The sequence below is a fragment of the Natator depressus genome, chromosome 20 (genome assembly GCF_965152275.1).
Source record: "Natator depressus isolate rNatDep1 chromosome 20, rNatDep2.hap1, whole genome shotgun sequence".
Lineage (NCBI taxonomy): Eukaryota > Metazoa > Chordata > Testudines > Cheloniidae > Natator > Natator depressus.
In genome coordinates this window covers 26,479,122-26,499,448 of record NC_134253.1, presented here as the reverse complement: position 1 = coordinate 26,499,448, position 20,327 = coordinate 26,479,122, and the positions used below count along the sequence as shown (strand labels likewise).

The 20,327-nt window shown below is 50.6% G+C and overlaps 1 protein-coding gene across 1 annotated transcript; it reads right to left on the bottom strand.

Annotated features, from left to right (window-relative positions):
• Window positions 1–3,515: 3,515 nt before the first annotated feature.
• Window positions 3,516–20,170, bottom strand: ZGLP1 (zinc finger GATA like protein 1). The gene is made up of 6 exons (XM_074935508.1): window positions 20,037–20,170; window positions 17,833–18,465; window positions 15,590–15,702; window positions 14,320–14,413; window positions 6,052–6,183; window positions 3,516–4,739 (listed from the first exon to the last, which is right to left on the bottom strand). Exons 1-6 carry the CDS (start codon window positions 20,168–20,170, stop codon window positions 4,691–4,693), a joined length of 1,155 nt encoding a protein of 384 aa, XP_074791609.1. The 3' UTR covers window positions 3,516–4,690.
• Window positions 20,171–20,327: the final 157 nt, after the last annotated feature.

The following is a 20,327-nucleotide window of genomic DNA, read 5'->3' as shown; positions in this document are numbered from 1 at the left end:
GTTCCACGGCTAATCGGGCCGTTTGCATTCATCCTTTTGCAGGCTGATTCTCTTTTAAAGGCCTGAGCTGATGTCATCTCCTCTTTCGGAACCAGCTCCCCTGGCTGTCGGGGCCAGAGTCTCAGCTGGGGTAAGGAGATGTCCCTCCATCAAAGTCAGCAGCGCAAGACCAATTGCCACCAGGGGATCCTAAACGTTAACAGCCTCCCAGCCTCAAATCCCTGCCTTGCACAGAGACTCCATGCAAGGCCTCGGCACCGCTCACCAGCTCTGGAACACGGCCCTTGACCAGCCCCCCGACCTGGGCTGTGCTCAGCCCCAAATGCACAGACCTTGGGGCTCCGGTCTACGGAGCTAAAATCGCCGCTGCAGAAGAAACAGCCCGAGTGCAGAGTCAGGGGGTCGTTATGAAGTGATCTCTCAGGGCTCCCAGCCGTGGGATGGGAAAACACCAAGGACCCAACCTTGGGTTCAACACTAGCCTGGGGGGTGACAAAAAGCCCCTCCCATCCACCAGCTGTTCGGGAAACGTCACAGGCTACGGGACAGTGGAAACGTTTCCATCAAATAGCTGGGGCGGGGGAGGCAAATGGCTGTTTGACAAGAATGTGACTCTTCGTAGGACAATGTTCTCTGTCAAAATTTTCAGGGTTTCAGTGAAAAATGGAAAACCAAAAACGTTCCAATTTTCTGATTTTTAAACGGAAAAAAAAAATCAATCGTTTCAATTTTGCATGGGGGGGGGGTGACCTCCCAGCCCACTCTCAGCTCAAGATAGCTGCCAGTGGGCAAGCGTCACCATCGCAGCCGCGGCAGAGGGGACAGCTGGATTCGGGCCCAGGGAAACTAAATGTCGCTCCATCAAAATCAACAGTGCCACCCCCGTTTGCACCCCGAGAACCTGACCCTTACCTGTGAATCCCACAGAAAAGTGCCCGGGGCCCATGGGGACTTTCCCCTTGGGCACCAAGACCTCCATACGCAGCGTTTGATGTAGAGTTTCTTTAATTTTACTATCCTCACATGAGCCAGTCCTTGCAGCCCTCTCATTTCCTTCCACTTTGCAACACTTCTCGTAAGAACGCCCAGGACTGCACCATTCTGGTGAGCTCCTCCTCAGCCGGAGCATCGTTCTGGGCTTGCCAGTCAGGGTTTGACCAGCTGGGTCTAGCGTGCACCCTTGTCCTTCCCTCCCCTGGGCTCAGCTAGCAAAAGAGCATTACTAGCACACACGTGTGGGCGGAGGACTTGCTGGGAAATGTACAATGTAGACAGATGGGACCAAATTCTCTGAAGAGCTCGGAGCCTCATTTCCAAGTCCATCTGCGGCCAGGTTTTCCAGAGTTCCACTCCCATGTGCTGAGCACTTTTGGACACCTAACCCCTTGTTTTGGTGCCGAAACAGGAGACAAGTTCTCTTGAAAATTCAGCCCCGATCACAGAATCGTAGGACTGGAAGGGACCTCAAGAGGCATCTAGTCCAGTCCCCTGCACTCATGGCAGGACTAAGTATTATCTAGACCATCCCTGACAGGGGTTTGTCCAACCTGCTCTTAAAAATCCCCAATGGTGGAGATTCCACAGCCTCCAGAGCTTCACCGATAATGGTGGGTGCTGGGCCCTTGTCAATCTGGTCCTGAGCTCTGCAAACTTTGGTCCTCAAGCACAGACTAGCCGAGCTCCCAGGAAGCACCGGCAATGTCGGTGCAAGGGAGAAACATGGGAAAAACCACCGTGCCCACACATGGATGTATCCAAAGCCTTTGGCATCTGGGCTAACAGAATCGTGGGAATTAGAACCAGGGAAAGATTTGTGAGGTTCACGGTTATTCCGATCCTCCACAATCCAAGCAGGATTATTATTATTTACTAGTTGGCTGCTAACAAGGTGTGCTCCCATACCATGACAACTGCCCTACAATACGGTAACGGAAAGGCCAACCCACCGGGCACTGCCCAGGGACCTGCAGGACCAAAAGCATCAGCTACTGGAGCTTGACCTAAGCAATCAGGGCTCCCCCATCCCCTGCGGCTTGGGAGCAAGGGGGCCTGACCTGTGACACGCATTTGCCCGGGGGTTCCACTGTGTTTATTATACAACATCATAACTCATCCCATAGTAAATCCTGAAACCCCGGACTCTGAATCCCGCATTGGTCTCATGCACTGCATGTCAGAAGCTTTTCAGTCAATTCAGCCCAGCACTTGGGCATTCATTCGGTTTTAATTTTGACTTCAGTGGAGTTAAACCCATCAGTAAAGTCAGCCACACGCTCAAATGCTTCGCTGAACCAGAGCCTTAATAGCGAGCAGGAGCAGCACCACCGAGCAGCTTAAACAAGAAACAGCGTAAACAGGAATCCCAAGGCTGGATCAGATCCAAGGTCCCTCTCGACCACTGTCTCATCTCCTAGAGTGCCCAGTCCAGGTGCTGTATAGGAAGATATAAGAACCGCCCCACCCCCACCCCCCCACAGTAGCAGATGTGAGATAAGCTGCTCCTGGTGTCTACTAGTTAGATTGGCTTAAACCCTGAAGCACAAGGTTCAAAATCCCTCTCAAAATCTGTGTAGCTAATTAGGAGAACTCTGGGTACTCTTGCTATCCATATAAATTTCCAATTCCCCTTTGAATCTTGCTAATTTTTTTGCCTTCCGTGACTTCCAGTGGCAGTGAGTTCCACAGACTAATCACACAGTATAAAAAAGCATTTGCTTCCATCTGTTTTGAAGTGGGCTTCTTTTAACTGAACATCCCCCTGGCCCTTGCGTGATAAGACGTGGGAGAACAGAAACTCCCGCTCTCCTTTCTCTGCCCCACTCTTTATTTTATGTACCGACCTCACTTCATCGCCTTTCCGAGGTCAACACTTCTAAGCTTTCCACTCTCTTTTCATAACGGGTCTTTTCCATGCCAAAGCAGGGACCAGTCCGTTCTCAGGGTTTTCATTGTTTTGAGAAGTTCATTGGCAGGATAAACCGAGCCCATAGTCACTGTCCAGAGACAGGAAGATAATGCCCCTGAGATGAGTTTCTCTAGTAATAGCTAATGCACCCAGCCAAGGAACATCTGAATTCACTGCCTCTTGGCTTCCTATTAAGGCCCTGACTCGGCAAAGACCTTGACTTTAAGCACATGCTTAAGTGCTGTGTTGAATAGGGATGGGATTGCTCATGGGTAACGTTCTCAGAAGCAGCTAAGCCTCTAAGTCACTTAGGCCTAGCTCCTCTAAGGTGTTTAGGCATCTAACACCCATTGATTTCAAGACTCTTTTTGCCGCTTGTAAACCACTGAGACAGCGCCTTGAATGGATTGAACCAGCTGTGAATAGGGGAGGCCTGGCTTTATATCTCCCAGGAGAAACCAACATGTCACATCGAAACTCAAAAGGGATGCAGGGAGTAGGAGTCTTTCCATACACAGCTACAAGAAACCAGTTTTATTCTAAAGTGCAACCATTAGACTTCTGAACGAAAGCCAAAAACCCAACAACGCTTGATCATCTTACACCAGATCTCTTCCCCGCATTGTCACCACATTGAAGTGCTTGAACATTTGTACCAGAAAGGAGAAAACATGGCAATTTTCATCCATATTTACAACTTGGCACATAAAGTGTGTGTGTGTGTGTACAGTGTCACACTGCAAAAATAAATATATTATTTACACATATAAATATATCTAGATAATCATTTTGTACAAGAATGCCCCATAGGAACTATTTTACGTAACAAACTAATTGAGAATTGACATAAATTTCTGAAATACATAACAAGCTAATGAAGGAGATAATATCTATTCAAAAAGTGCAACCCTTACTAAGTTTAGTGCAACAAAACAAATGAGGTTCATATTAATTATCCCCAACTAACTTCTTGTTGTTTAGTTTTTTAAATTAGCAAATATAAAAGCTTTGAAGTCTGAGCCCTGAGTTCACTAAGTTTACAAGTCTTAGTGTCTCTCCTTGGAAAGACATTAGCACGTTAACAGGAAAGCTCTTCTTTGGGGTCTGTGAATGAATATTGATCTAAAACATTCTTAAACCCTTAACAAGGCTTCATTTCATTTTGAGCGGGTTTTTTTAAGCATTGCCAGAATCTACTGCCACAGGTTGCTGGCACAGGTGCACGTTACTATCTGAAGGGAGCTAATATTTTATTCTCCTTAACGTCTTTTGTTTTTTCTTTAACATCCAGAGTGATCTCAATTTTTTCTGGATTCTACATTTGCCCCATAAAAAGGCCTGACAGAAAGAGCCACGCGGCAGTGATCTATTCTACAGTCAAGACAGGTTAGACCCAGGGCGTATCACTGCTGGCCAGGGTACCCTGGGGTCCGAACAAGCAGCCACCCACACTCACAAACATGGCTAGTCAGGAGCAAGCTTAAGATTCAAACTCTTATTTTCCCACCCCTCATTCAATCTCTAACAACTTCACCTGTGCAAAAACATGGGTTCATTTTCTCGTCCACTTCCCGAGTTGCTCGCGCAAACCAAAGGCAGGATCAAACATTCCTTTTACAGAACACAACAGCATGAGAGGAAGGGAAAAAAGCAACAACTGGTCTTAAAGGCAACTGGACTGAGCCAACGCTTCTTGCATCCCTCCGCTCAGACTGCAGGGCAGCGTTGGCCTCCTGCTCACTCCAGCAGATACCAGCGCCCTCTGCTACGCAGCCTGCTGTCCGGCTAATAGCAAAGAGTCCTTGCTTGAGATTTAAGGAAGTCGTCGCATTTTCTAGAAATTGAAACAAAAGGAGCCTAATTCAATTATGTCCTTTAACCCTACAGTTACTATGATTGTTCCCCGTTCGAGCTCTAGGGATGAAAAGGGCTGGATCTGAGGCAGGCATCCATCGTCATGGGGAAGGGTGTGCATTATAGCAGCATGAGAAGACCCCAAGTGAGACTGGGGCCCTGTTGGGCCGGGTGCTGTACAAACGTAGTGCAAGAGACACTCCCAGCCCCAAAGAGCAGGAAACAGAGGCCTTGAGAGGCAACTCAGCGGAGGTCAGTACAGAGCCAGGACTGGAACCCAGAGCTCCTGACTCGCCGGCCACTGGACCACCCAGCACCCAGCTGACTCTTGTTAAAGATGCACTGAGAGTGCAGAGAGAGACAGAGGTGCAGGATGGACACATTTCAGAGTGTTCAGCCTCCAAAATATTTGAGACCAGGCCAGAGTAGGGAGCTGGGAGAGGGAGGGACGACAAACCACTCTAGAACCAGTGCTACTGGGAGAGCTTGTTGCACTTAACTACAATCAGCCACTTCCCTCTTGCTAATCTGAGCCCCCAGCCTGCCCCGTCTCTTTTCAGCTCTGTCACTTTGCTAAACTAATGCAGGCAAACGCTGCAGCAGAAAACAAATGCAACAGAGAGAAAAGCCAGCGAAAGACATGTGACAAAGGAAGGAGGCTGGTAACATGTTTAAATACCTGGTGCATAAGCCAACTTCTGGCTGCAGACATGTCCAGCTGTGTCAGGTGTGCGTTGTTTCTACTTGGAGGCAATTCCTTCCTGCCTCACAACACACATAGAGGGCAGGACTCATCTCTTCCAGCAGGGCCAGGGAAGGAGGGACACACACACGCGTGCACACACTCCCAGAGTACAGAGAGGATGAGAATGTTTCTACTGGAAAATAACTTCTTGTAGCAAAATAATATCTATTTTCTAGGGGAAAAATATCTCCAATAAGTGAAACTTAACATGTGGGAAGAGCCAGTACAAGGCTCCCTGCTTAAATGGAACAAAAGTCCCTAGATTTTGTTCTGACTCCCTGCAAAAGGGTAAATTTCACCTTCTAAGCACAAACTAACTTCACTGTAACCAAGAGCTGCCTCCATGGACACATTTAAACCATTCACACCTTCCATTCCCCTTCACTAGGGTAAACAATTTCACTAGATCAGATCTGTGGCTTCCACGGCCCAACTTGTCTGATCAAAGGCTCTGGAAGGGGAGTAAGGGTTAATTTTAAAATAAGGATGTTGCAATTCAGCCAAAGCTGTTCCTTTTTTAAACATAAATAAATAAAATGGGAATGACCTTTTCACGGTTCTCTGCTGGGCCACGGCCACGCGCAGTCTGTCTCCACAGTTAGAGCAACGGGAGTAAGGTTTTCCACTTTTCTTCGGGATATTCCAGCAGCGGAAACATCGTACCCTGTATTTTTTGTACCTGGGGGGGGAAGGGGGGGGAAAATCAGTTCGTTCAGATAATTACATTTTTAGCCAAAAGTGGAATAATCATTTTATTTCCCCTTAGTCTTTTGAAATGTTCCCTCTGCTTAGAAGGGGGATATTTAGGGTGGAATTTATTTAGGAAAATGCCTTGGGCCAAGTTTTTTGGAAATGGGGCCCAGATTCTCAAAGGTCTTTAGGTGCCTTGAAATCAAGAGGAGTTAGGCAACTTTTGAGAATCTGGGCCTGGGTTCAGCTCTTAAATCCATATTTAGGGGCCTTGCCAGCCCCAAGTGTCCAAAACCTACGAGTCAGCAGACCCTCAAAAAAATCAAGGGGTTAGCTTAAAAATCAAACAAACAAAAAATAAAATGTTGATTTTTTTGGTAATTGCAGTCAGGCTTCAGAGCCTTTATATGGTAGACTAGGGTCATGTTTTCAGCTCTGTCATCATTTTTCAAAGTTTAAAGCTTTTTTTCTGAACCGTTTTTCAAAAATTAAAGCTTAGTGTTTTGGGTACTCACATGACTCTGGGAGATGGAGCTTCCAGCAAAATACCAATTGTGGCAAGATTCCCAATAAGATCATGGGAGCCGGCATGTCAAGGTTCCTCCCCCACTCTGAACTCTAGGGTACAGATGTGGGGACCTGCATGAAAAACCTCCTAAGCTTATCTTTACCAGCTTAGGTCAAAACTTCCCCAAGGTACAAAATATTCCACCCTTTTGTCCTTGGATTGGCCGCTACCACCACCAAACAAATACTGGTTACTGGGGAAGAGCTGTTTGGACACGTCTTTCCCCCCAAAATACTTCCCAAAACCTTGCACCCCACTTCCTGGACAAGGTTTGGTAAAAAGCCTCACCAATTTGCCTAGGTGACTACAGACCCAGACCCTTGGATCTTAAGAACAATGAACAATCCTCCCAACACTTGCACCCTCCCTTTCCTGGGAAATGTTGGATAAAAAGCCTCACCAATTTGCATAGGTGACCACAGACCCAAACCCCTGGATCTGAGAACAATGAAAAAGCATTCAGTTTTCTTACAAGAAGACTTTTAATAAAAATAGAAGTAATTAGAAATAAGAAATCCCCCCTGTAAAATCAGGATGGTAAATACCTTACAGGGTAATTAGATTCAAAACATAGAGAACCCCTCTAGGCAAAAACCTTAAGTTACAAAAAAGATACACAGACAGAAATAGTTATTCTATTCAGCACAATTCTTTTCTCAGCCATTTAAAGAAATCATAATCTAACACATACCTAGCTAGATTACTTACTAAAAGTTCTAAGGCTTCATTCCTGGTCTATCTCCGGCAAAGACAAAATGTAGACAGACACACAAACCCTTTGTTTCTCTCCCTCCTCCCAGCTTTTGAAAGTATCTTGTCTCCTCATTGGTCATTTTGGTCAGGTGCCAGCGAGGTTACCTTTAGCTTCTTAACCCTTTACAGGTGAGAGGAGATTTCCTCTGGCCAGGAGGGATTTTAAAGGGGTTTACCCTTCCCTTTCTATTTATGACACGCCCCCCAAATCTCAGCTAGGGTGAAACACTGGCTGGGATTTCTTCCTGGAGCTCTAGGAAAACAGAGTTAATAAGACACATGCATCTCTAAATATACCACCAAGTACATAAAGACTAACAATATTTTCCACATCTCAAGGACGATTTTAACCAGTTGATTCTGGGAAACTTTCACGTGAGAGTGCATCAGCCACTTTGTTAGAAGCTCCTGAGATGTGTTGGATGTCGAAATCAAAATCTTGGAGAGCTAAACTCCACCGAAGAAGTTTTTTGTTAGTTTCTTTGACGGTGTGAAGCCACTTCAGTGCAGCATGGTCGGTTTGCAGGTGGAAACGCCGTCCCCAAACATATGGGCGTAGCTTTTCCAGAGCGTAGACAATGGCGTAACATTCTTTTTCAGTGATTGACCAGTTGCTTTCCCTCTCAGACAGTTTTTTGCTGAGAAACACTACAGGGTGGAATTCTTGATCAGGTCCTTTCTGCATTAAAACTGCTCCCACACCACGCTCGGACGCATCTGTGGTTACTAGGAACGGTTTGTCAAAGTCTGGGGCCCTTAGTACAGGGTCAGACATGAGTGTCGCTTTAAGCTTGTTAAAGGCCTTCTGACACTTTTCGGTCCACTGCACAGCATTTGGCTGTTTCTTTTTGGTTAGGTCTGTCAGTGGGGCGGCGATTTGGCTGTAGTGCGGTACAAATCGTCTGTAATAACCGGCCAAGCCTAAAAAGGATTGAACCTGTTTCTTTGACTTTGGGACAGGCCACTTTTGGATAGCATCCACTTTGGCCTGTAGGGGGCTGATAGTTCCTTGACCCACCTGGTGTCCAAGGTAAGTCACTTTGTTTAGGCCTATTTGACACTTCTTAGCCTTAACAGTTAGTCCTGCCTCCCTTATGCGCTCAAGGACTTTTTGTAGATGTTCCAGGTGGTCTGCCCAGGAATCCGAAAATATGGCCACATCGTCAAGGTAGGCGACTGCATATTCTCCTAATCCCGCTAGGAGACCATCTACAAGTCTTTGGAAGGTGGCGGGTGCATTTCGCAGCCCGAAAGGGAGTACATTAAATTCATACAGCCCGAGATGTGTGGTGAAGGCTGACCTTTCCTTGGCAGATTCATCTAGCGGTACCTGCCAGTACCCCTTGGTTAAGTCCAAGGTAGAGATGAACTGGGCCCGTCCCAGTTTCTCTAATAGTTCATCTGTGCGTGGCATTGGATAGTTGTCTGGGCGAGTTACAGCATTTAGCTTACGGTAGTCCACGCAAAAACGTATTTCCCCATCTGGTTTGGGAACTAGAACCACTGGAGATGCCCATGCACTTTCAGAGGGGCGGATTACACCCATCTGTAACATATCCTGGATCTCCCGTCAGTTTTAGCTTGAGGAGACACTCGGTAAGGTTGGACTCTAATTGGGCGAGCATTACCTGTGTCAATGGAGTGGTATGCCCGTTCAGTCAGTCCTGGGGTGGCTGAGAACGTTGGCGCGTAGCTAGTGCACAGCTCCTGGATCTGCTGTCGCTGCATACGCCCAAGGGTCATGGAGAGGTTCACCTCTTCCACACCACCAGCACATTTCCCTTCGTAGTAGACACCTTCAGGCCACTCAGCGTCGTCTCCTCCCTGGGCTGTAAACTGACAAACCTTTAATTCTCTGGAATAAAAGGGCTTTAGAGAATTAATATGGTACACCTTAGGCTTTCGGTTGAAGGTGGGGAATGCTATGAGATAATTAACAGCTCCCAGGCGCTCCTGGACCGTGAATGGCCCTTCCCACGATGCTTCCATTTTATGGGCCTGGAGCGCCTTTAAGACCATGACCTGGTCCCCTACTTTGAAGGAACGCTCTCTGGCATGTTTATCATACCAGGCTTTTTGCTCTTTTTGAGCATCCTGTAAGTTTTCTTTAGCAAGGGCTAAAGAGGTTCGGAGGGTGTTTTGTAGGTTGGTTACAAAGTCCAGAATGTTAGTTCCTGGAGAAGGTGTAAATCCCTCCCATTGCTGCTTCACCAACTGCAATGGCCCCTTAACCTCACGGCCATATACAAGTTCAAATGGGGAAAACCCTAAACTGGGGTGTGGTACAGCTCTGTAGGCAAAGAGCAACTGCTGCAACACTAGGTCCCAATCATTGGAGTGCTCATTTACGAATTTACGTATCATGGCCCCCAAAGTTCCATTAAACTTCTCCACCATGCCATTTGTTTGATGGTGGTAAGGAGTGGCAACCAAGTGATTTACCCCATGAGCTTCCCAAAGGTTTTTCATAGTTCCTGCCAGGAAATTAGTCCCTGCATCTGTGAGGATGTCGGAGGGCCAACCTACCCTGGCAAAAATGTCTGCTAGTGCCTGGCACACACTGTTAGCCCTGGTGTTGCTTAGAGCTACTGCTTCCGGCCATCGGGTGGCAAAATCCATGAAAGTCAGTATGTACCGCTTTCCTCTGGGTGTCTTTTTCAGAAAAGGACCCAGAATATCCACAGCTACTCGCTGAAATGGAACTTCAATGATGGGGAGTGGCTGGAGAGGGGCTTTGACCTGGTCTTGGGGCTTTCCCACTCTTTGGCACACCTCACAAGACTGGACATAGGTAGAAACATCCTTGCCCATTCCCTCCCAGTGGAATGACCCCCCCAAACGGTCTTTGGTCCTGTTCACCCCAGCATGGCCACTAGGGTGATCATGGGCTAAGCTCAAGAGCTTGGCCCGGTATTTAGTTGGAACTACCAACTGTCTCTGAGGATGCCAGTCTTCCTGGTGTCCACCAGAAAGAGTTTCCTTGTATAAAAGTCCTCTTTCTACAACAAACCTGGATCGATTAGAAGAGCTGAGAGGCGGTGGGTTGCTCCGTGCCGCCGTCCAAGCTCTCTGGAGGCTTTCATCTGCTTCCTGTTCGGTCTGGAACTGTTCCCTTGATGCTGGAGACATCAGTTCCTCATTGGATTGTGGACCTAGGCTTGGTCCCTCTGGAAGCGATATAGGGGATGGAGCTGTTTCTGTTGACTGTGAACCGCTCTCCGCTGGTGCACTATGTTGGGATTCAGGCTCCGGCTGAGCCTCTTGTGTCGGGTTATCGGCTGCTGCCAGTTCAGGTTCGGTGGGGCCCTCTGGTGTTGAGGTTGCAAGTACTGGATTCAGTGCTGACAATGGGTCTGGTGTTGGTTGTTCGGCTGGTTCCGGTTCTGGGACTGGTTCCATCTGGGTCTCTGGGACTGGATCCACTACTGCTGTTGCAGACATTGGCCTGGGGTCCGGGTCCATCACCTCTGACCGGGTCCTGATAGAAGTTTCCGGAACAGAGCTAGGCCTCACGGCTTGTTTAGCCTGGCTGCGGGTGACCGTTCCCACCCTCTTGGCCTGCTTCACATGATTGGCCAAGTCTTCCCCCAACAGCATGGGGATGGGATAATCATCATAGACTGCAAAAGTCCACATTCCTGACCAGCCCTTGTACTGGACAGGCAACTTGGCTGTAGGCAAATCGAAAGAGTTGGACTTGAAGGGTTGAATCGTCACTTGGATCTCTGGGTTGATTAACTTGGGGTCCACTAAGGAAGCATGGATAGCTGACACTTGTGCTCCGGTGTCCCTCCACGCGGTGACCTTCTTCCCGCCCACACTCACAGTTTCCCTCCGCTCCAAGGGTATCTGGGAGGTATCTGGGCCTGTGGACCTCTGGTGCGATTCCGGTGCAATGAACTGTAATCTGTTGGGGTTCTTGGGGCAGTTGGCCTTTACATGCCCCAGCTCGTTACATTTAAAACATCGTCCAGCTGACGGGTCACTGGGGCGAGGAGGGTTGCTGGAGAACGGGGTGGTGGGACGATAAGGGGTCTGGAGGGTTCTTTGGGAGGTAGGTGGGGCTTTGGGCGGCCCCCGGTAATAGGGTGTGGCCTGGGGTTGTCCCTTCTGGTCTCCGCTCCAACTGCGACCAGTTTTTTTCTTCTCTGCCACCTCCACCCATCTGGCTCCAATCTCTCCTGCCTCGATTACAGTTTTGGGCTTCCCATCTAGGATGTACCTTTCTATTTCTTCAGGAACACCCTCTAAGAATTGTTCCATTTGCATTAGGAAGGGCAAATTTACTGGAGATTCAACACTTGCTCCGGATATCCAGGCATCCCAATGTTTCACAATGTGGTAGGCATGTCGGGTAAATGACACGTCTGGTTTCCACCTTAGGGCTCTGAACCTCCGACGAGACTGCTCGGGTGTTATCCCCATTCTGACTCTCGCCTTGGATTTAAACAGTTCATACTTGTTCATGTGTTCTTTAGGCATTTCAGCTGCCACCTCAGCTAAGGGTCCACTGAGCTGCGGCCTCAGCTCTACCATGTATTGGTCAGTAGAGATGTTGTACCCAAGGCAGGCCCTTTCGAAGTTTTCTAAGAAGGCCTCAGTATCATCACCTGCCTTGTAGGTGGGGAACTTTCTGGGATGGGGAGTGGTACCTGGAGAAGGATTGCTAGGGTTTGTTGGTATATTCTGCTGAGCCTTTACCTTCTCCATCTCCAGTGCATGCTTCCTCTCTTTTTCCTTCTCCTCCTCCACATGCTTCCTCTCTTTTTCCTTCTCCTCCTCCACATGCTTCCTCTCTTTTTCCTTCTCCTCCTCCACATGCTTCCTCTCTTTTTCCTTCTCCTCCTCCACATGCTTCCTTGCCTCCATTTCCCTCCTGTGGGCAGCCTCCTGTACCTCCTTTTCCAGCTGCATGAGTTCTATCTGTCTTTCATGTTCCTTTTGTTTTTCCTCAGCCTGAAATCTGGCTAATTCCATCTTTTGTTGTGCTGTGGATTCTGTCATCCTAACCTCTCTGTTTTTAACTAACTTTACACCCGAGGCTTAGAAATAAACAAACAAAACTTGGCTGTAAAATTTTGCTGTGCTGGAATAGAATACCTATTCTCTGATAGTGATTGTCAGCCTACAGAAAAAGACAATTCCCTTGTCTCTGCTCTGGGCCCAAATCAAAGCAAAAACTTCCAACTACTTTGAAACCTGTTTACCCAGCCCAAAGAAAAAACAAGTTTCCTTTTTAAACTTGTGCTCCTTGTAAAAAATCAAAATCCAAAAAAAAACCCCTGCCACTTTTGTCTCCAGGCAAATGGGTAGAACACCCCTCCTTCTATTTACTTTTAGGGAAACAAAAAACTCTGGGTTGGAAGACTGTGAATTTCCCTGCAGGAGTTAAGTACCCTGCCTCCAGGCAAAGAAAACCTGCAATTCACAAAGATAATCCCCTTTTGTCTCTGCTTGGCCACAAAGCAGAGAAAAACAAGCTGCTTTCAGTTTCAGCAGCTTCTGGACTTCCTTTTTTTTTAAAATCTGTATTTCTAGTTCAAAAAAATCTCAACTGGATCTCAAAATGATTTCAGGTTAATCCCACCACTATGCCACCATGTCAAGGTTCCTCCCCCACTCTGAACTCTAGGGTACAGATGTGGGGACCTGCATGAAAAACCTCCTAAGCTTATCTTTACCAGCTTAGGTCAAAACTTCCCCAAGGTACAAAATATTCCACCCTTTTGTCCTTGGATTGGCCGCTACCACCACCAAACAAATACTGGTTACTGGGGAAGAGCTGTTTGGACACGTCTTTCCCCCCAAAATACTTCCCAAAACCTTGCACCCCACTTCCTGGACAAGGTTTGGTAAAAAGCCTCACCAATTTGCCTAGGTGACTACAGACCCAGACCCTTGGATCTTAAGAACAATGAACAATCCTCCCAACACTTGCACCCTCCCTTTCCTGGGAAATGTTGGATAAAAAGCCTCACCAATTTGCATAGGTGACCACAGACCCAAACCCCTGGATCTGAGAACAATGAAAAAAGCATTCAGTTTTCTTACAAGAAGACTTTTAATAAAAATAGAAGTAATTAGAAATAAGAAATCCCCCCTGTAAAATCAGGATGGTAAATACCTTACAGGGTAATTAGATTCAAAACATAGAGAACCCCTCTAGGCAAAAACCTTAAGTTACAAAAAAGATACACAGACAGAAATAGTTATTCTATTCAGCACAATTCTTTTCTCAGCCATTTAAAGAAATCATAATCTAACACATACCTAGCTAGATTACTTACTAAAAGTTCTAAGGCTTCATTCCTGGTCTATCTCCGGCAAAGACAAAATGTAGACAGACACACAAACCCTTTGTTTCTCTCCCTCCTCCCAGCTTTTGAAAGTATCTTGTCTCCTCATTGGTCATTTTGGTCAGGTGCCAGCGAGGTTACCTTTAGCTTCTTAACCCTTTACAGGTGAGAGGAGATTTCCTCTGGCCAGGAGGGATTTTAAAGGGGTTTACCCTTCCCTTTCTATTTATGACACGGCAATATTGATTTAGGCACCTAAATAAGAGCATGGCGTCACTGCCATCTTACGCCAGGCACCTACCCAGTTTTAACCCAAACTGCTGCATCAGTGGGAACTGCTGGGTGCTCAGAACGTGGAAACAAGCTGCTCGTTTAGGTGCCTGAATACAGGAATCTAACCTCAGTCCTGCAAACACTTACCCACATAGTTAATTTTGCACAGACCCTGGCCTGGCCCTTTTGTGCACAGTTTCAGAAAGCAACACCAGCAGCACAATGTCACAGGTACCTGATGCCACAAGCGTTGCAGAGTGGGGTGCCATCCTCAGCAATCCTCCACAGGGGAGTTTTCCTCGTCTGGCAGGACGCGCAACACTTACTACCTAAGGAACAGACAAAGCGTCAGGCGTGGGCTGCGTGGTGGCTCTATTGCGTAGTTTCATGGAGTTTAAGGCCAGAAGGCATCATGCATTGAGTGCAGGGGACTGCACCATGACCTATTGACATCCCTTCCAGCCCTACCCTATGATTAGATCATCTAGCCTGACCTCCTACCTGCCACAGGCCATTACATTTCACCCGTTTATTTACCCCTATATTGAGCCCAATAACTTGTGTTTTGCTAAAACACCTCCCCAGTCTGGATATAAAGACCTCATGAGATGAAGAACCCACCACTTCCCTTGGTAGCGTTTTTCCAATGGTGAGTCACCCTCCCTGTTAAAAATTTGTGCCTAATTTCTGATGTGCCTTATGTCACAGCAAGACAAAGCAACAGCTCTGGGTGTATTAAAACCACAATCCCCAGGTACTGGAAAACAAGTGAAAGGGCTTAGAGATCTATTTATTTTCTGGTGGATAAATATGGTTTTAGTTTGTGGTGTGGCAGAAGAAAAGGAAAAGAAAGTCACAATAGGTACAGTACCGTTGCAACTTCATTTTGTCATAGCTTTTCCTATCAACTGTATCTCCAGAACTAAGCCTATAGTTAAATAACACAGCTACAAAACCAGTGTCCAGTCATACAAGTACTTATTGTGCTTACAACCATGGAGCATTGCCTACTGAAAATTAAGGGGACTGCTCACAGCAGTAAGTTCTACACCTGGGAGTAAGTACATATGAGAGGAGGCACTTCAGTTATAAAAGCCCAGATCCTCCGCTGGTGTAAATCAGCAGCAGACGCCTCAGAAGGTTGTGGAAATGCCTTCACTGAAGGTTTTCAAAGGGAGGCTGGATAGCCATCTCGGATGGTTTAGACAGAACAAATCCTGCATCTTGGCAGGGGGTTAGACTAGGTGACCCTTGTGGTCCCTTCTAACCCTGTGGTTCTGTGAGTCTATGGCTGCTCCTTGGAGTTATGTCTGACTTCCACCAGCTAGGATCTGGCTAGACAGGGATTTAAGTGGAGTATACATCTTAAGCTGGTCTCTGCACAGGACTGAATTTCTCCCTGCAATAGGAGAATCAGACCCAGTATCGGTATTTATAGCTGCCGCAATCATTTCAGAGTGTTACCATTTGATAGTAAAGGTTTCTGTTTCTGAAAAGCAACATACTCTGGACAGAGAGGGAGCCTTGATCCTCCTCAGAACTGCTGGCTCTGCAGAATTCTCTTGTTAAAGAGATTTGCCTTGGATTTGGGTTACGGCTTCTTTTCCCATACATTGCACTGCGGACAGATTAGATGAGACAAATTTTACCAGGTTGTGACATTACTTTCAAACAAACAAACCAAAGAGCAAAAACCAGTGGAACATCATTAAAAAAAAATCTTCCTCCCAAACCAACAAAAATTAGCTACCGAGGGTCAGATTTTCCATCTGCTTGTTGGGCAATCACGGATACCCAGCAAAGTGGCACAGAACGCCCCCAGATCAGCCTGTTGTGTTTTACAACCTCTTTCCACTGGTGTCAATGACAGTTCAAGGTGCAGGACAGAGGAACTGCCATGATGGATCTGACCTACAGGCTGCCTAGTAAGGGGACAGCACAATAGTCATAGATTATGGCAGATGTGGGGTAATCTGCCCCCTATGTGGGTCTCATCCTAACCCCTAGTAATTAGGGATTGATATAAAACCTAAGGCAGGAAGTTTAATGTCCCTTCCAAAATGGTTATTAGCACTAGCGGTTAGTACTCCGGAGATCCTTATTATCGATATAGTGTCCAATCCCTCTTGAATCTTGCTAAATTCTTGGCCTCTGTGACCTCCCATTGCAATGTGTTCCATGGCCTAGTTACATATTGCATTTGAAAAAGTATTTCCTATTCTCTGTTTGAATTTGCCAATTTCTGTTTTCCTCGAATGTGGCAATGGCAAATCAGGCCCCAGCTGTCTAAGGACTGAGGGGGAGCTGCTCAAAAATGCCTGAAAGGATTTAGGCACAAAAGTCCCTTTCAAAAGTCAATGGAACTTGTGCTCCTAAAACACTTGGGTGGCTAAAAAACACCTCTCCCTCAATACCTGTCCAAATGTGGATTTTCAACATTTCCCCGTATCTCTACAGGCTAAAGGAGGCTGAAAACAGAACCAGAGTGAAGTCTCTTTTCTTCTGCTTCAAAAAACTTTAAAAGGAAGTTTGGTGGTTGTATTTTGACAGACACTTTAGGAAGTGGGAGAAGACCAGACTGTCGTACGAGATATTACTGGAAGAGACAGTAAACCTCATGCTCCAGGGCTTAAACCACCTCTCTCTGATAGAGACTTAAAGTGGGGAGCAGATTATCCCACAGCTACTACTGCAGGGCTCTTACACCTGCCCTTGAGACAGCTGGTGGTGGCCACTGGCAGAGACTGGATCCTGGACTAGATGGGTGTTGGGGCTGAGCAGGTCTGGCAACGCCTCTGGTCCTAAGTCAGTTTCCACTGGCTGCAGTTTAAAGTGCCAGAGAACAGACGATTTCCCACCCCCAAAAATCAGATCACTATGTAAGCGGAAAGCGCTAGAGGAGAGACAGTGGAGCCTTTCCTCGGCTGGGATGGGGAAATGACATCATTTGTGTTATGATTACACACTGTCAGAGTGTCAGGACAAATCCCAGCTCAGTATCTCTGACCCCCTCCCCCCGCAGAAAGGGGATCCCTACACAGAGCTCTGTACAGGTCCCCAGTATCCAAAGGCTGGGGGGGGAGGGGGAAGCTTGGAGGAGAGGTGGCAGGAGTTGGGGCTGGAGTTCCTCGAGCACCTGGAGAAGACACAGACACATACACAATAAACAATCATAAATCAAGGAACCTGCCCTCTTTGGTGTGACACGCCTTCCTGTTGCTTTCAGTACCTAGATACCACAGTGACTGGCATGTCACAACACGTGATTGGAGAGAGCTCCATAGAAAGGGTGTGTGCATGGGGAGGGATGGCTAAATAATGGGTGTGTATGGGGAGGGACAGATAGATAGATAGAATGGGGATAGAGGGCGGGTGGATGGGTATAGATAGATAGATGGGGTGGATGGGGATAGAGGTGGTGGATGGGGATAGATAGATTAGATAGATGGGGTGAATGGGGATGGGGGGTGGATGGGGATAGATAGATAGATAGATAGATAGATAGATAGATAGATAGATAGATAGATAGATAGATAGATAGATAGAGGGGGATGATGGGGATAGATCGATCGATAGATCATGGGCCTGTTTGGCAAGTGGATGGATGGATAAATCCTGGGTGTGTACAGGGGTAGCTAGCAAGCTAGCTCTGGGTGCCTATGTGGGTCCTTTAGACAGACAGAAAAGCCATGTCTCCCTTAGCAGAGAGCCAGTGATCAGTGCCCGCGCTGTGGCAGGAGCCCTGTACCTGCTGTACCGTGGGCGGATGAGAAGCTGGTACTCATCGGAGCTGCCTTGGCAAAGACACAGGCGCATGCAGAGGGTCACCCCCTGGAAAGAGGGGTCTCGGGCCTCAGCGCTCCGGCTGGGTGCGGGCTGCTTGCGGGGATTTCTCCTCGTGCAGCCGGGCTCAGGCTGGCTGGGGCTGCCGGCCCCTGGCTCCCAGCTCCGCCCCTCCTGCCCGGCCGCCCCGGCCTCTCTGGAGGGGTTGCCATTGCAGTCTATGGGGAGGAGGCAGGGGGACATCGTTTGGGGCCCTGCCCTCGTCTCGGGGCGGCTGGCGGGGGCCGCCGCGCCGGACACCAGATGAGAACAATGCAGGCTGATGAGACTCAGGGTGTCCATGGGGCTGCAGGTGCCCAGGGAAGCGAGGGGGCTGGCGCCGGCCTGGGGCTGCGGGGCGCTGCGCCCTGGGCGCACGGCTGGCCCCGGCGGCGGCGGCGGCTGCGCCCTGGGCGCACGGCTCGGCTCCTCCTGGCCCCCCGGCGCCTGGGGCAGCCGCTGGGCGGACTCCTGCAGGAAGCTCAGGGCGCTGCTGTCGGGGACCTGCAGGCAACAGGCCATGCTGGGCAGGGGCTCCGGGCGGGGGCGCCCCGCGGGCCTGGGGGGGAGAACAAGGGCGTTAGGGGGAGCGGGGCACCCAGGGGCCCGCGGGAGGGGGGACAGGGGACAGGGGCAGCCCCCCACTCAGCCTCCCCCGGGCAGGTCCCCCCCCCCCGGAGCCTGATCACCCTCCCCATCGCCCGGGGCAGCTCCCCACTCAGCCCCCCCAGGGTCAGCTCCCCCCCACTGAAGCCTGATCACCCTCCCCGTCCCCCTCGGCAGCTCCCCACTCAGCCCCACAGGGCAGGTCCCCCTCCCCCTGGGGTCTGATCACCCTCCCCCTCGGCAGCTCCCCACTCAGCCCCCCGCCCCGGGCAGCTCCCCACTCACCCCCCCCCCCGTGGGCAGCTCCCCCCCCCGGGGTCTGATCACCCTCCCCCTCCCCCGGGGCAGCTCCCCCTCCTTCTCCCCCCGGCAGCCCCCCTCCCCAGGGGCGGCCCCCCCTCAGCCCCCCACTGGGCCCTCCCAGCCCCCAGGCTCAGGTCCCCCATCGACCTGCCCCCTCCCCCGCCTGGGCGCTGCCGGCCTCGGGATCCCGCCCGCAGCCCCGGCCAATGGCAGCTGGAGGCTGCGGCTCGCGAGCTGCCCGCCCAAAACAGCCCCGGAGCTCGCGCCCAGCTCGAGAGCAAGAGCGTGGGGCCGATCCGGACCCTCCCCTCCCGCGGGGCAAGTGCGTGGGGCCGATCCGGATCCCCCCTCCCCACGGGGCAAGTGCGCGGGGCCGATCCGGATCCCCCCTCCCCACGGGGCAAGTGCGTGGGGCCGATCCGGATCCGCCCTCCCCACGGGGCAAGTGCGTGGGGCCGATCCGGACCCTCCCCTCCCGCGGGGCAAGTGCGTGGGGCCGATCCGGACCCTCCCCTCCCGCGGGGCAAGTGCGTGGGGCCGATCCGGATCCCCCCCTCCCGCGGGGCAAGTGCGTGGGGCCGATCCGGATCCCCCCTCCCCCCGGGGCAAGTGCGTGGGGCCGATCCGGATCCCCCCTCCCCCCGGGGCAAGTGCGTGGGGCCGATCCGGATCCGCCCTCCCCACGGGGCAAGTGCGTGGGGCCGATCCGGATCCCCCCTCCCCCCGGGGCAAGTGCGTGGGGCCGATCCGGATCCGCCCTCCCCACGGGGCAAGTGCGTGGGGCCGATCCGGACCCGCCCTCCCCACGGGGCAAGTGCGTGGGGCCGATCCGGACCCCCCCCTCCCCCCGGGGCAAGTGCGTGGGGCCGATCCGGATCCCCCCCTCCCGCGGGGCAAGTGCGTGGGGCCGATCCGAATCCGCCCTCCCCACGGGGCAAGTGCGTGGGGCCGATCCGGATCCCCCCCTCCCCACGGGGCAAGTGCGTGGGGCCGATCCGGATCCCCCCCTCCCCACGGGGCAAGTGCGTGGGGCCGATCCGAATTCCTGTCCCTACGGGCAGGTGCCTGGGGAGAAATCGGATCTCCCCTCCCTCCTGGGAGGCATGTCCAAGGAACTTATCCCGATTCCTCGTCTCTTCCCCCACTCCCCCAGGGGACGGGTCCATGGGGCTGATCCGGATTCCCCCCGCGCGAGGGGAGAGGTGGGCGCCCAGGGCTGACCTGGCTCCCCGTCCCGGGCTGGCCGGGCCCCGGGCCGGGCTGCCGGGCTCTGGCTCCAGGCAGGGCGGGGAGAGCAGCTGCTGCAGGAGGGAGAAGTCGGGGGGGTGCCCGTCCAGGAACAGCTCCCCCTCCATGCGCGGGCCGGGAGCCTCGCTGCGGGGAGCGGCCGGTGCAAGGAGCAGCCCCAGCTGGGGGGACTTAACCGGACACACCTGGGCAGCGGGGGCCTCGCCCTATAAAAGCCCGGAGGGCCGGGGCTGGCTGCAGCAGGAGGACTCAGGGGGAGGTGGA